At 37.5% G+C, this 17,611-nt stretch overlaps 1 protein-coding gene across 1 annotated transcript in view; it reads right to left on the minus strand.

Moving 5' to 3' along the window:
- DCHS2 (dachsous cadherin-related 2) overlaps window positions 1-17,611 on the minus strand; it is a 208,112-nt gene that overhangs the window by 106,926 nt on the left and 83,575 nt on the right. The window contains exon 2 of the mRNA XM_019641158.1: window positions 3,680-3,871. Coding sequence (XP_019496703.1) covers window positions 3,680-3,871 — 192 coding nt within the window. The remainder of the gene's footprint in view (window positions 1-3,679; window positions 3,872-17,611) is intronic.

Below are 17,611 nucleotides of genomic sequence, written 5' to 3' on the forward strand. Positions count from 1 at the left end.
GCCGGTTCGATCCCCACATAGGCCACCGAGTTGTGCCCTCCACAACTAGATTGAAAGAACTACTTGACTTGGAGCTGATGGGTCCTGAAAAATCACACTGTTCCCCAAATAAAAAAAAAAAACAAAACAATGCCTAGGTTGAGAATCCCTGCACCTGAGGAAACTCTTAACAAATGGAAATATTACCTCCCTCTTTAATTGTATTTATTTTTTCAACTAATGACCACAGTCTTTTAAGTTTATCTCCAATCTCATCTATCTTATATTCTCTGGCAAAATTTCATCCTGTGCAACTAGCTAACATGTTTGTGAGTTATTCTTCTCATCAGATGGGCTGAACCAGGAAACCCACAAACTTCCCCACTACAAAGAACTAAATTCCAAGTACATTTGGTCTATTCCATTCTGGCAGCTGTTAATGATTTAGTAGCCTCAAGTTCCCAAAGACACCAAATATATCTTCTAAAACCATATGGTATTCTCAATAACTTTGGCTCAACTGGAAGATAAATAGAATGAACTTCGAATTCTAAAACTCATTCTCAACCTTTCATAGAACATATTAACAAGTAATTTAATGTATATAAAACAAGTTTCCTTATTTCCACATTCAAAACGTTTTTTTCATCTGGATTTGTGGCAAAGCAAAATATAAGGAATTGAAAGCGGGATAAGAGTACTGATCTCAATTTATGTTAGTAGTTCAGATTCTGAGTTTCAAAATCAAAAAATAAGAATGTATTGCCCCCCCCTTTCTACTCAACTCCCTAAAAATATTGACCTAATATTCCAGAAAAACATATTCCACCTAGTAATATTTGGTTGTGAACACCTATAATGAATTTGGGATCATTATGAGGTCTGTATTTCCCCAAATCTATTGATTTACACAAAAAAAATGTAGTCAATTTAAATAATAGAAAATGGAAATGACTTTGTCAGATCTTCAAGAGGAAATCCTGACTAGTAAATAATCTCAGTGGGCCTTTTCTTCCATGATAGCTGCTTAAAGAAACAGAGAAGCATCTGGTCAGTCTATTACCATAATCTTATGGTGCTAAATTAGAGGGTGCCTCAGGAGGGTTTTATCCTTGAATCTACTCAGCGAGCCATGTTCCAGCACTCTAAGTGCCTTCCTTGTGTTCTTCATCTCGGTCTCAATTTACCTGTTTTAGACTGAGATGAATTTGATGATTTTACTTTAAATTTATTCCAACTCAAAACTGTTCTCCCTTAGCCAGATCTTTTACAAATTTAATGCAGGCATTATAAAAATGCAAAATATTAACAAGATGTTAATATCTCCCTGAGTACATCATTAGTTTCCTGAAATTTAAAGAATTTTTACCACTTCCTTAAGCGTTAAAAAAACAAGATATTCTTTTAAATTAACACGTGGGTAAGGATTCCTCCACATGAATGTGTCGTGGAGACAGGGTACACACTGAGAGCACTGGCGCTTGAAAGCGTGTTTGCATGTCCCACATGTGGAATGGAGCTATCTGCATTCCCCTCACCAGCATAGTTTCCCCACTCCCAACCCCGCTCACCCACTTAGGAAAGTCTCCCCCTTCAACAGCTGGGCAGCTTTGTTGGAGGTCACTTGCCCAGCCAATCACATCAGCACCCAAAACCCAAAGGTCAATCCAAAGTCATAGGGTAATATACTGTCAATCATATCATTTAATTCAGTGGCGTTTATAGAAAAGCCTCAGAGTCCAATTAAAAAAAAAAGAACAATCACACAAAAAAATCCTAAGAAAAGAAAATGTCTGCACTTTCGATGAAATCTAAAATTAAAAAACTCACTTTAATTTTTTTCTTATTATAATTTCCAAAATTATATGCCATCTCTATGAGCATATAACATCTTGTTTGAAGAAACAAAGTTATTGACACAACAAGCTCACACATAGAACTTCAAACAGAAAGAAGAAAAAAAGAAAAAGAAATCACAAAATAGCTCTTTACATTTGAAGCGCTTGGCTAACCACTGATCCCGCAGCTAAAACTGGATTAAACTAGTTCAGTGGAAGTTGGCGTCAGCATTGGGACCACAACGGATGGTCCCCATATGCAAGAATGTTACTCTCTGAACACAATTTTGGCAAGTTTACCAATGTCTTGTATCTTACCAAGTCCAATAATCAAGGTTGGGTCCTTATTTTCCACACCTTTCAGCCGCTTCTCACACAGTTCATCATCTCCTTATTGAAACACTCCATCAGACATTGTTTCAGACACCACACTGACTCGCTTTCTCTTCCTTCACCCCACTGACTCCCCTCAGTTTCCTTCACTGGCTCTGAGCTCTCCTCCCCGTCTCTGAACACTCTAGCACCCGAGAGCTCAGTCTTTGGGCTACTTTTCTTTTCAATCCACACTCATTTCCTGCAGTGGCCATTGTCCATTGTGGACAACTCTAATAAACTTGACTTGCATTTTATCTTAACCATCAGACCATTCTTTCTGTAGCTCAGAAGAACACCCCTCATCTTTTATCTGCTTGCAATATTCCTATAATCCCCGTGTTCTCGCTGTACTTGTTTGGGTTCCATATTTTCCTTATCCTCCTCCATGTTTTGCTGGATTGCAGAGTCAAGTTTATAATCATGAGATAAAAACTAAACAACAACAAAAGAACAAGATATTTCATAACACTCATCAAACACTCATTGAGGAATGTTTTTATTCCTAAAACACAATCTATTAGTCAAGCTATATTATNGATGATGGGTCAATATGAACATCAGAAAGAATAAGGTCAGCAATGTATGAAAACAGATCAAATATATTAAAATACAAGAATTTATAATCAAACTAGGAAAAACTTATCAGTACTCTTTGGACATGGTAAATGCACCAATTCATATTTCTAAAATCTGATAAAATAAAAAGAAACAATCCAGTATTATCCTGCCTTTCCTGCGTGAATTATATTTCAGAGTAATCAAAGAGTTGATGAGAGAATATTCTTCCTAGTTGAAGACTCCAGATAATAATTGCAAAAGGAATAATAGAACTCAAAACTCACTATATCATGACCCCTAGTGAAATAATGGTGTGTGTCTGGTGATGCAATAAAAAGCACACAGCACCACCTAAATGAACCAAAACTAATCAGGTCTCTTACTCAAAATGCCAGTTTATAGGACATATGATAAAAGAACACATTAAATGAATTCCAAGGATGTAATCAGCCACATTCAGAATGTAGAAAATTTACAGTGCACATGGACCTGATTTCTTTCAAAAGTAAATATCCTAGGAGATAAGGTAAGGGGAAGTGGGGCTGACTGAAACCTAAGGAAGAAAGCAATCAAGTCAATTTGTGGAATTATGATTTGGATCTTGATTCAAACAAGCCAACTGTTAAAAGATATTTTTAGATAACCCAGAATTTTTTTTAATGGAATGGATATTAGATATTACTAACTATTATTAATTTATTATAGTCATGTTTTTAAAACTTCATAATCTGTTAGAGATATCACTGAACTATTTATGAATGAAATGATATAACGTCTGGTAATTTCTTCAAAATTCTCCAGCAAAGAAAAAGAGGTACAATTTATGAAACAATACTGGCCGACAGCTGACTGACAACCATTGGTACTTTCCAGTGTGTACACAGGGTTCACTTTTAAATCTGTTTAAAATTTCATACATGAAGACTTACCCCATCCCTAGCTTTCACCAAGAGATCATAGGTGGCTGGGTCCTGTTCCCTGTCGATATCTTGAGAAACACAGATTCGCCCATCATGTGGGTCTATCTGGAAGGCTTGAGGTGCTTTATAGCTTTGGAATCCATCATAAAGAGAATACTCGACCAAGCCATACAGTCCTGCATCCGCGTCGGAGGCTTTTACCTATGAGACAGGAGGTTGACCAGTGAGGAAATAGAAATGCTAGCATCACTTTTCAGTTGGTCGTGAATCATTCTCATGACTTGCACAACCAAGTAACCCCCATAGCTATTCACAAAAAATGTAGGCTTTGGTTTTATGTCTCTTTTCTCTTACCTTCTGTGACCACTCCCCCCCCCACTTTCCTCCTCCCTCTGTGAGTTCTCCTTTTCAGCCTCCTTTGCCCATTCCTGTACTTTCAGGGAATCTCTGAAAATGTGAGTTACTTGGGGCTCAACCCCAAGTTGAGCAGTCCTTTTGCCTTCTTATTCCTCTCACTATATCTAAGTAATCTCATCCAGTCTCAAGGGTTCAAAAACATCCACATACACTAACAACTTGACAATGTATCTGTGGATCCCCTCTCATACCTAAGCCCTTCAAGTGATGGGTTCAATGCCCCACCTTCACCGTTTCAGAATAGCAAGGGAAGGGCAGAGAAGCCAAGGCAGGAAGTGGCATAATTCCTATCAATCCAATTCAACTGACAGAAGTTACCCTGGAGTATGAGGTTTCAATTTCCCAAGCCAGGTTTCCTTCCAGGAGTGCCCCCACGAGGGTCTTGCACAGTCGTGCACAGTGAGCACTGCACAGAGGCCCCTAGCCCAGGGGATGCATGAGGAATTATAGGCAGCCCAGGCCACACTTGCCAAAACACGCATGCTGACCTGGAGCAGTAACTGTCCAGAGGAAAGGGCGCCTTTCTCTTTGACCATAAAGGCCATTTATGTTAGCAGTGGTCATGTGCCTGGTAGAAACGATGAAGCAACTCGAATTATGAAAGCACTTAACTTATTTATATTAACTGTAGGAGTATTTAGTGAGAAATACAACAGGCTATATAGAACTCAAAATATTTTTAGCTCAGAGACTCAGTAAAATGCTTTTGATTTGCAACCCAATTAATAGTAACAGCAAAAGTCTAAATAGCACTTACAGCAAAAGCACTTTAAAGGAAGATCAACCAAAAAAAAAAAAAAGGAAGAAAGGAAGAAAAAAAACCTGTATGCCATAGAACAGGCACTATCCTAATTGCTTAACATACATTACATAACTATAACCTACGATGAATTCCATTTCACATATCAGAAAAGTCAGGCTCAGAGAGTTTAAGTAACTTGCCAAAAACCACATAGATAATAAGGTCAAAGCTGAGATTCAAATCTAGGCAGTTGGGTAGCAGAGGAATGCTCTTAATGATCACACTAACCTGCCTCCCAAGTCTTATCCCTTCTTAGTTCATCTTTTATGTACTGAAAAAGCATCCCACCCAAATCTCCTGAACTTCCTCCAGTACAGAACTTGTTAGATTGTGTGTAACACCTTTCCGAGTAACTGTTTACTTCAAGTGCATGTAGCTTTCTCACCAGAAGATCATTAACATGAAACAACTGGCAGTAAAGCCTGTGCTCTTGGATCTTAGATAAACCTTCTATTCCATGTGGTCAAATTCCAACTGGGTTCCAAAATGTAGAAACATAGATAAAGTGATGACAATTGGAAATAAAAGAAAATTAAGCAGATCTGTTCAGAGAGTCCAACATCCAACTACTAGACATCTCATAAAAAGAAAATTAGAGAACAGATAAAATGAAAGAAAGGAGCAGTTATTTCTTTGGTTCATAGAACACATACNATGATGACACCAGAGAGGAAAGCAGAGAGGAGGAGGAAGAAGACACCGCGTGTGGGTGGTGCCTGATTAGAGTGTGAGGAATATCTGCCCAGGACAGAGTGGCACTGAGTGAGCCTGCATGAATGACCACGGGGGGGGGCCTGACACAAAGGAGAAGCTAGTGCTGAAAGTAACCCATGCCATGCCAAAAACATTTTTGGATGACTTAAGATGCTACATTAGGACAACAGTTAAATTCAGTAGTGAATTCCCTCAGTATCACTGGGTGCGATTTCCAGTAAATTGAAGTGAAACAAGGTAGCTGCAAAGGTTTTCATAGCCTTAGGTGTACCAGGAGTTCTGGTGAGCCTTAGGCCTCCCTCTCCAGGGGACTGTGCACCCGAGAAGTGCATTGGCCATGTGTGCTCTTTTCTGGATTCTGATGCTTTGACATCTGGAACATTCCTGATCCTGCAGGACTGCCCAGGATCATGTGAGCTTTTCAAGTGCAAATCAACCAATCTGGAGCCCACACCCCCAAACCCCTCCTTTGTGGGCTCTGGCACTCCAAGCCACTATTCACCTACCCCAATCACACCCCTGGCCAGGTATCAGATAACCAGAGACAGACAGTCTCTGTGCTCCAGTCTGCTGAGACTATTCAAACTAGCCAGCCTTAAGCCTGCTTACTCTGCCTCTCCCATGCCTTCCCCTGGAAACCATCACAAAGGCCCATGCCTGAAGTTTTCCCTCTCTCCCTTGTCTCCTGACCAACCCCAATGTGCACACAGCCCCTCTCGTGGTGTGGCGTGCCTTTCTCTGGGGACCTGTGAGTATAACAAACTGTTTTCATGATGGCAGTTGTTGCCTTATCCATACCTAACACCAATAAAACCTATATGAAAAAAGACAGGGTGCAGACCAGCTCCATCCATGCCAGGGTAATGCTTAGAATGAGAGCACCCAAACAGGAGGATGAGACTTGGAATATGAAGTACCCACAAGAAGGGTGTCTCTGTCCTGAGGAAACCAGAATATGTTATGTGTTGTGGGAGGATTTGCCTTCTATGAAACAAGGAGATTTTACAGAAGAATATTCTGATTCACATACATCGTTGTCTTAGTTCATTCAGGCTACAATAGCAAAATGCCATAGACTGGGAGGTTTATCAACAACAGAAACTTATTTCTCGCAGTTGTGGCTGTGCCCTCAGATGGCATAGAGGTAAAGCTCTCTGGGGCCTCTTTTATAAGAGCACTAAGGTCATTCTTGAGGGCTCCACCCTCAGGACCTAATTGCCTCCCAAAGGCCCCACTTCCTAACACCATCACCTTGGGGATCAGGTTTTTAACATATGAATTTGGGGGAACACAAATATTCAGACCAGGCAGTCATCACCTTAGAAACTGATTCTTTGATTTCTAAAAATTATCAAAATCTGCTACACAGTCTATAAACACTTTCTTAGTTATCTTGAAAATACCTTTTGGCTGGGGGAAAAAAATGCATCCCTTTTTGTTCAATCTGGGGAAGCTGTGTGGAGAGATGGTTTGGTTAAAGATGTACTTGAATATTGCCATAGAGACTGGTAAGCTGAGAGGAAAAGAAGGNTGGAGCAACTGGGCAAAAGGTTATTTCTGAAACGGAGTGAGGGGTAGTGATCAATGAAATGTAAGATAGAGATATGCACTTGGATACATTTTGGAAAGCAAGATAGCATCATCTGCCCTAAATTTCAGTTATGCAGAATGAACACGCTGTGGAGATCTAATGTACAGCATGGTGATAGCAGTTAATAATACTGTATTGTATTCTTGAAATTTGCTGAGAGTAGATCTTAAGTGTTCTCCCACTCACTTTGTGAGCTGGTGGATATGTTAATTGCCTTGAATGGGGCAATCATTTTACAATTTATACATATAATCGAAACATCAGGCTGTACACCTTACATATATACAATTCTTATCTATTAATTATAACTCATAAGGCAGGGGAGGGAGGGGAAACACATGTGCCCTTGTATTCAGCAAGTTTGCTTCTAGAGATCTGCATTACACACAAGCCATGTAGCACAGATTCAATAGCCAACCTTTATCATGAATACATATAATGGTGAAGGGCTAAACCAATTTACTTTCTGTATTGCTAGTTTGACACAGCCCTGCCCTAAGCCTGGAGTGGTGAGATAGAGATGAAATAGCTTTACCTCAGACACATATTTCAGCTACAGAATTCAAAATGTCACAAAATACAGAGATAGAATATTAATAAACACACACAGACACCAAAAAAGAGACATTCATTTGATGCAAATGAATGGGAAAAGGAAACAGAAAATAGATATAAATATAAAATAATTAAATTATAGAGCCTTATTGTGAAAAACCACTTGATTTCCAATTATTTGTTTCCATTAACGTAATTTTATAGCATCTTTATGGCTTCTATGGATGAGGTAAATAGCAGCAACAGCAGCAGCAAAAATAGGTTATTTCAAAAGTAATACCAGTAAAATGGAAGAAGTGATTGGGTTTTTAAAAATATTGACAGTCATCACAAGGATAAATAGAAAAGAAGCCCAGAACACCTAGTCATTTTATAAGAAAAAATTCTCCTATTGACAGATAAATACCTTAGTAACCACCAGCAAATGGGTTCTCAGCAATTTTCTTCCAAAGAGCTTTCAAGGCATATGTTAGGAAGAGAAAGGATCAAAGGAAAAACGTCAAACTGTCGAGGTAATTCTGTAAAGTTAAAGGTCTTTTGTCAAAATGCAGCTCATTGTTTTAAATAAATGTATTATGGCTTAGAATCCAACATCTTGAACCTAAAATACCTTGTCTGAGTTCATTTAGCCTTCTGATCCAGTCTAGACAGTATTTAGGGGACAGTCTCCCCAGTCATTATCAACCCTTTAATCTTCATCTTTGCCCACCTTTTGGATTAGGGACATATGCTGCTTGTAGGTACTAAACAAAACAATTATGACAGATGCATACTTCACCATGTAGAAATGCACAGTTCATCATAGAAGAAATTTATAAAGACTATGCAAACAACAGAATAAATACTGCACATTGGATATTTCTTTCTCTCTCTCTCTCTCTCTCTCTCTCTCTCTCTCTCTCTCTCTCTCTCTCACACACACACACACACACACACACACACACACAGGCTNAAAAAAAAGTGGTGTGTACACTCTCAATACATACATATCATATTTACTAATAAGTTATATACATTTACTGTGCTAATCTATTACTTATATTTAAAACATCACAAAAATGAAGTTTACAAAGATAAAATTCAAAGTTCTAATGTTTTCTTCCTAAACCATTACATGGGACACTATTGCTGTCATTAATAAAAGGACTTGATCAAATCTAGGTTTTAGAAAGATACCTGTGGTAGCAATGAAGAGGTGTATCTTAAAAATAAATAAAGAGGTTTCTTACTCAAAAAGTTGGAGAAATGCTGAATTAACCAAGTAAAATGGGTTCTTTGTCTCAGGACTTCCCACAGGGCCTTCCCTATGCATATTTCCAGAGCAGGGTGAACTGTGAGGGGTTCCCCACTCTTATTTACCACAGAACCCTCTTTGGAAGAAGCATCTTGGGAGACAAGTATCCCACAGAAAACAGTGTCGGGAGAGCAAATCTAAACTCACTTTCTCCATTCCCTCAGCATTCACCTCCCAATCCTCTGTAACTAAACTTCGTCCATCTTGTCAAGACTGTCCTGATGATGCAAACTCTGTAAGTCTCTGAGCCAGAACCATCCAGCTAAGCTGCTTCCAGATTACTGACCCTTAGAAGCTGCATGAGATGACAAATGTTTATGATTTTAAGATGCAAAATTGGGGGATCATTTGTTACACAGCAATAGGTAACTAATACGCCCCATAAATTCCATGCATGAATATTTCTTAGCTTTGTCTTATCCTTAGTCTTTCCACTGAGTCACGGTTCATTTTGATATCATTTTAATCATTTAAGTTTTAAAATTATGCCAACAGACTCAACCAATCTACCTGAATCCCAATCCTCTGAAGGCATGCTGTGAAGGCTGGGGGTAGTTTGGGGGAAGTGCCAAGCTTGAAAGCATATGGGATTGGAGGCAGGAGGGCTGCCTAGGGCAATTAGCAGATGTGGAAAAATTTCTGCTGTTATGTCTACTTTGGCCATTGTCTACTATCCATTATTCCTATTCTTGCTCTCTGGGGCTTCTGAAGAGTAGAATATTAATATCTATCCTTCACATCTCTCAGCTGTATGGGCTATGATTTCTTTGGTTAATGCATTCTTGTCAATAGTTCATGCTTCAGTGAACAAAGGCAAAGGGAAATGGGGGTCCAGTTGGTAAGAAAACAACAACAACAACAACAATGAACTGTAGTGTCACCAAAGACAAGAGAAGTAGTGTTCAAAGAGTGATTTCAAGTTCATTGAGAAGTTGAATAAAATGAAAACGAGGAAATAATCCCAGGATGTGGCACAGCAGAAATCATGGTCATAAAAACAATGTCCTGACAGAGGCAGGATGGGAAGAATGGATCAAAGAAAGATTGAAAGTGAGGAAGCATTATTTTAAATACATTTGCTTTGAAAGATTGCAGAGGAATAAAACGGTTTTCTAAAAAGGTACATGAAATCAAAAGGAGGCTCTTTTTAAAGACAGAAACTATTATTAGGCCTTGTATACTTATGGGAGATGGTGGAGAGAATTTGAGAAAATCATCACAGAAGTGATATCCCTAAGAAGGCTGGAAAGGATGGGATCCTGAACAGTAGCGGGGGTTGCTTCTGATGTAAACACGACTTCTCTAATATGATCACAGGAAAGGAGGCAAAGAATGTGAGCTGAGAGTAGGCAGGAAGGTAAGGACTTCTTTCTCAAGCAGGTATATTATTTTTCTCCAGGCACATTCAGCAGCTTAGGCAAGTGCGGAAAAGGTCTGGTTCAGACAGAGCTGGAGCTTTCATCTGGAGAGTTCTATGAAACTGAGGGAACTAAAGGGAGTTTGAAACTAAATGACTTTAGTGATGGGTCAGTACACTAGTGATTTTAACACTGGAGAAAGGTTATCGACTTAATGCAGGGGCTATAGTAAGTGAGTGGGGCTGAAAGATACGAGTGCTTGTCAGAATACTGCATGGCTGAAATCAAAGTTTCAGAAGTTATGCAGTGGGCCGGCCGAGTGGCACGATGATTAAGAACTGGCTTGGGANAACTCACTTTAATTTTTTTCTTATTATAATTTCCAAAATTATATGCCATCTCTATGAGCATATAACATCTTGTTTGAAGAAACAAAGTTATTGACACAACAAGCTCACACATAGAACTTCAAACAGAAAGAAGAAAAAAAGAAAAAGAAATCACAAAATAGCTCTTTACATTTGAAGCGCTTGGCTAACCACTGATCCCGCAGCTAAAACTGGATTAAACTAGTTCAGTGGAAGTTGGCGTCAGCATTGGGACCACAACGGATGGTCCCCATATGCAAGAATGTTACTCTCTGAACACAGTTTTGGCAAGTTTACCAATGTCTTGTATCTTACCAAGTCCAATAATCAAGGTTGGGTCCTTATTTTCCACACCTTTCAGCCGCTTCTCACACAGTTCATCATCTCCTTATTGAAACACTCCATCAGACATTGTTTCAGACACCACACTGACTCGCTTTCTCTTCCTTCACCCCACTGACTCCCCTCAGTTTCCTTCACTGGCTCTGAGCTCTCCTCCCCGTCTCTGAACACTCTAGCACCCGAGAGCTCAGTCTTTGGGCTACTTTTCTTTTCAATCCACACTCATTTCCTGCAGTGGCCATTGCCCATTGTGGACAACTCTAATAAACTTGACTTGCATTTTATCTTAACCATCAGACCATTCTTTCTGTAGCTCAGAAGAACACCCCTCATCTTTTATCTGCTTGCAATATTCCTATAATCCCCGTGTTCTCGCTGTACTTGTTTGGGTTCCATATTTTCCTTATCCTCCTCCATGTTTTGCTGGATTGCAGAGTCAAGTTTATAATCATGAGATAAAAACTAAACAACAACAAAAGAACAAGATATTTCATAACACTCATCAAACACTCATTGAGGAATGTTTTTATTCCTAAAACACAATCTATTAGTCAAGCTATATTATCAGAATAAAATCCCAAATGCCAAAACTGGCAAAATAAAAAGAAAAAAAAAACTATTGTAAGGCATGTGGAACTATTCAGAAGTTGGAAACAGAACTGTGTTTCATTTTCACCTTTTAAAATGTATTTTCAGAGATACTGAGAGAGTTGTTAGGTGAATGAACTAATTATGTGTTCTCAAGTTATGATAAAAAAAAGTTACTGTTCTGATAACACGTTTTTTATTGCCTTAATTGAAGAGTGAGATTAAGAAACCACTAATCCTACTACTTATTGCCCTACCCTCTCCAAAAAAAGCAGCCAAAGGAAATTTTGTGGAAGGGACCAATGGGTGGATGAGGGGGTAACTTTTCCTGTGGTATTACAAAGTAAACAATTAAAACAGTTGTGATCTAAAAATAGAACTGGCAGGCAAATCGTAGAACACAAAAGCAAGACCTGAAACAGATGCTGGTAAAACTAAATTTTTTGTATATTACAAAGGAAACACATAAACCATTGAGAAATGTGGGTTTATCCACATAAGTTGCTAGAAAAAACTGGCAAGGTACCTGGGGAAAAAAATCAAGTTTAATATTAACCTCACACCAAAGTAAATCCTACACAGATATGATAAATGTAAATAACAAAATCATTTAAAACACAAAGAATATATATGGGAATATTTGGCTGATTCTTATACTGAAAAGAAATTTCAAAGCAAAAAGGAATTACAAAACTAAAACAGATGGACAAAACTCACAAAGGAAAACAATCAATACAATGACTGCATAATTATTTAAAACTCCTCTATGTCAAAAACACCATAGTCAAAAATATTTAAAGGTAAATTGGGTGTGATACCTGCAACAAATATAAAAAGTTAATGTCCTTAATATGACAGCGGGCCTTTAAAAATAAAAATATATTGATTTCCTAATACAAAAATATAGGCAAAGTACATAAACAAAAAATTCACAGAAAAATAAATATATTTAAGATATTCAACTTCATGGTTGATTACTTGATTTATTTGATTATAAATGAAAAAGGAAATAATATTTTTCAAATATTGACAAGCATTAAAATTAGCAACCAATAAAATAATTGGCAGCCATTAAATTAATAGCAATTTGGGAACCATTAAAATAATATATTAAGTGGTGGCAAGGATGAAATAAATATGCACTTATTTTTAAAGCCTATCTTGAAAGTAACATTGCTTTTACCATATACAAATGGTAAACATTTTCCCAAATCTGAAAATATGCATCTCTTTTGACCCAATTAATATATTTCTAGAAATATATGTAGACAGATATTTGTATGAAAGATATATACATAATGCAGCATAATATAGTCAAGAAACCAAATGTCCAATAATATAAGAATTGTTAAGTGAATTATAATTCATCCATAAGATAGAATTCAATGTAGTCACAAAAGCTTTGTATTTAAAGACACATGTTTAGTAAAAAAAGGAAAAAAGTCAGCTTATATATAAAATATCCCATTTATGCAAAAAATATCCAACAGATAGAATAAAAATTAAAAAGAAATAAGCCAGAGGAGGGAACACTTTAAAACTCATTTTATGAAATGAGCATTATCCTGATAGCAAAACCAGACAAGGACACTATAAAAAAGAATGTTACACATTAATATCCCTGATGAACATAGATGCAAAAATCCTCAACAAAATATTAGCAAACCGAATTGAATAATACACTAGAGTGATGATACTATCATGATCAAGTGGGATTTATTCCCGGAATACAAGGATGTTCCAACATGCACTAATTAATCAATGTGATACACCACAATAGATATGATCATCCCAATAGATACAGGAAAGCATTTGACAAAATTCAATGTCCATTTATAATGATAATTCTCAGCAAGTTGGGTATAGAGGGAACGTACCTCAACAAATAAAGGTCATATATATCAAGCCCACAGAAAGCATCATATTCAATGATGAAAAGCTAAAAGTTTTTCTTCTAAGAAGAGGAACAAGACAAGGATGCCCACTCTTCCCACTTTTATTCAACATAGTATTGGAAGTACAAGTCAGAGCAATGAGGCAAGAAAAAGAAATAAAAGGCATCTGAATCAGAAAGGAAGAAGTCAAACTGTCTCAATTTGCAGATGACATGATATTATATGTAGAATACCCTAAAGACTCCACAAAAACAAACAAACAAACAAAAAGAGAAAACAGAACTAATAGACAAATACAGTAAAATGACAGGATACAAAATCAATGTACAAAAATCATTTGCATTACTATAAAATAATGATGAACTATCAGACTATCAGAAGAAGATATTAAGAAAACAATTCCATTTATAACTCCATCAAAAAGAATACAATACCTGGAAATGTGTTTTCATTTGACTTAAAAAACTGAGGAGTTATTCAAGGGAAGAATCTTATTACCATTTTATAGTTTAGAAAATTGGGTGAGGTAAACATTTGCCATTTTGAAATGACTTCAGCCTAGTGTGCATCATGGGCTCATTTGAGGTCCTGTATGTGAGCTAGATTTATAGGAAAGTTTACTCTCCATTCATCATGGCCTCCATGTTCTATTCCTATAGGAAAGCTCAATTCAGAAGGAGGAGATAAGAGGGAGGGAGAAGGGGATGGGGAAGGGGAGGGGGAGGAAAAGAGGAAGAGGAAGAGGAAGAGGAAGAGGAAGAAGGAGAAGGAGAAGGAGAAGGAAAAGAAGAAGAAAAAGAAGCAGCAGCAGCAGCAGCAGCAGCAGCAGCAGCAGAAGAAGAAGAAGAAGAAGAAGAAGAAGAAGAAGAAGAAGAAGAAGAAGAAGAAGAAGAAACATCTCCTAAACCATTTTATTTCAGACCCCAGCCAAAAAGCTTTCACTAAATTAAATTTTCATATCATGACTTTACATTTCACAGATGTTTATTTTAATAGTGGCTGTCATTGGAAAAACTAAAACTAAAAGCATTATCTACTACATGACCCAAACTCTTTTATGAAGATCCTTTTACCTTTTATTTAAACACATACAAACACACACATACTCAAATAAAACAAAACTAAACCCCAAAACCTCCAGTGTACCTATGCTTAAAAAAATCAAATAAAGTTAGAGGAGCCGAGTCACCCACCCCTACATCCGTGAAGGGCTTCTTCCTGAGCTCTTCTCCACCAATGACCCTATTTTAATGAGGTCAAATCTTCCTTCATAGGTAAGATGCTCATCTTTGAAAAAATAATTAACTGATATTTATGGTATATAAATTAGGTTGCCAGTAGTTGATCCACTGATTGATACTTTAAAAATCATGGTTGCCTTTGATTTATTAACTATTTCAGTGATCTGATTTAGGCTGTTGATGCTCTTAATCATCTTATGGCAAATGAACAGATAGAAAATCTGGTAGTGATTTTAAGTAAACTGGTTGACTCAACACTAACATTAAAAAATCAACCCACTTTAATATGGTAAGTACTATTCCATACACATTACACACACACACACACACACACACACACACACACACACACACATATCACACACACATTGAGTAGCCCAAAATATACCCACATCATCTTTTACTTCCAGATACCTGAACAACAATTATAACTTCGTTTAATAAATTCTAAGGTCTCTTTTTAATTGTTTATTATTAATATTAATAGTGTTAGCAGCAAGAGTAAAATTCTCATCTGGTCCTTCTGATAATCTAATATGTACTCTATATTATTTTCACAAACAATATCACAATATGACTCCTTTAATTAACTCCATCATTTATAACTACTCCACACTACTCTTCATCACCAAACTATAATAAAATGAAAGAAAAAAAGTATGTTCCAAAAAACAAATCAATCTTTAATTGAATATTTTCACAGTATTCTTCCAGGTATCTAGAAACACAAAAATTACATGATCAGAAACATTATGCACATCCACAATGAACTTGTGTTACAAATACTATATGATTATCAAAAATATTCACAATGTCAAATACCATAAATTCCTAAATGACAAATTCCTGATAGGATCTTAGCTATATATTTCCTCCAAGGTTTTATTTTCCTTAAGTTCAGACATAAATTCTTGGCCAGCATGAGCCTTCTATGAGATTTGGCAGAAGAAACAGAGAATATAAAAGCCGATACCTTATTTCTATTATTTCTTCTTACCTCAAATATTTCACAATGCCATTTATTTTTAAATATGCCTTATTTACACAGACATCAGTACTTCAAGCTGCTGAGTAAATGTCTCCTTTTGTCTCTCTGAAATCCCAGTGTTGGTGATCTCATCCAGGCTCATGACTTTAAATTTCTCCTATATGAAGACAACCCCAACTTCTTATCTTCAGCATGAATCCTTTCCTTGCTCTCCAGACTCACATATGGAAGTACCTCCATGGCTTGCCCACTAGGCATGGTTCATGGGCATCTCACATTCAACGTGTCCAAAGTAGAAATTTCAATTTCTTCTCCTCCCACTGCTCCAAGACACTTCTGTCTTAGGACTTTTCCAATCAAATGCTGTGACTCACGTCAAAAACCTAGGACTGGCCCTTCTACTCTTTTTCCTAACCAAGCGAGAGAAAATGCCCAGCAAAATAGTTATAGGCTGTGTCTCTCACCTTAGAAGCAGAAGTTATAGAATGATACTGAGAGATCAAGTGAGAGAAGTACAGGCTATTAAACATATATAAAAATACTTGACTTCAAAAATAATTAAATAAGCTCTGATCCAATCTTTTTTTTTGTTATTTTTCTATATTATTTTTATTGTTCGGGTTGGGAAAGATGAAAAATGCTTATCACATCCAGTGAATGCTGAAGATATACTCATTTTTCAGTAAGAAATTGGAAAAAACACAGAAGGTCCATCAAAATGGAGTTGGTTAATTTTAAAGCTATATAGTGGAATGGTAAGCATTTATTAAAAAGAATAAAGCAGACTCACATGTATACATAGAAAAACAAACAGAATATATTGTTAAGAATAAAAGTTGTACAAATTTATAGATCCAGGAAGATTCCACTTTTGAATTAAAACAATAATAACATGTGGTGCAATGGTCTAATCGCTTCTGAGTCTAAGGCATCACAGGCTAAGGGGAGAGAATGGCTTTTCTAATGGTTCTGGAGACACAAGGCCTCTTTTAGCATACTGCAGGGGGCAGGTTAGGGAAGGATTAGCCCCCATCGTGAGAGATGTCTGAACATTCCTTGGGTATGTCCAGATCAGATGGAAGCTTTCTCCTTCACCTCCACCTCAGGATTAGAATCATCCTTCCTCCAGAAGCAAAAAGGACGGATCAGAGAATTCCTGGGACTGGGTGTGCAAGAATAGGTAAGGTCCTGAACGAGAGGAGGAAGAGTTAAAAAGACTGATGGACTGAGGCAAAGGAACACCTCTTCAAGAGGGGGCCACGTGCAAATGGGAATGGAGCCCAGTCCAGAAGACAGGGCAAATGGACGGCTAGGCTGGGAGCGTTACACCTGACTTCTCAGTCCTCTCGACACCATATGCATCGCACTGTGTGCAAGAATCGAAAATCCAACGGAGACTTGACATGTTTTGGGGCTCCATCTGTGTGTTCCCCAGCGGAGGAAGATAATCAGATATGGTTTTCCCTGCTAGCACCTGTACCCCTGCAATGCGAACAACAGGAGACGACGGTGCTGGGCCACGTGGCACCGCTGGGCCTGCGGGAAGGTAAGGCTCATTTCCTTTTGACCTGTTTCCTAACTCAAGATGGAAGATGACTGTGCAGAGTTACACACGTTACCATTTCCAGAGAAAATAAAAATCTGAAGAATATACCTCATACTCCTAACAGGTGTTCCCTCTTGGGATGCACTCATGGCAAATGTTCACTTTATAAATGATATATTTTTGTAAACAGTGTTTTCTATTGAGACTGCTTCATATATGAATATATAGTTTTCCATGTTGCA

This window comes from Hipposideros armiger, unplaced genomic scaffold (genome assembly GCF_001890085.2).
Source record: "Hipposideros armiger isolate ML-2016 unplaced genomic scaffold, ASM189008v1 scaffold_58, whole genome shotgun sequence".
In the NCBI taxonomy this organism is placed as follows: domain Eukaryota; kingdom Metazoa; phylum Chordata; class Mammalia; order Chiroptera; family Hipposideridae; genus Hipposideros; species Hipposideros armiger.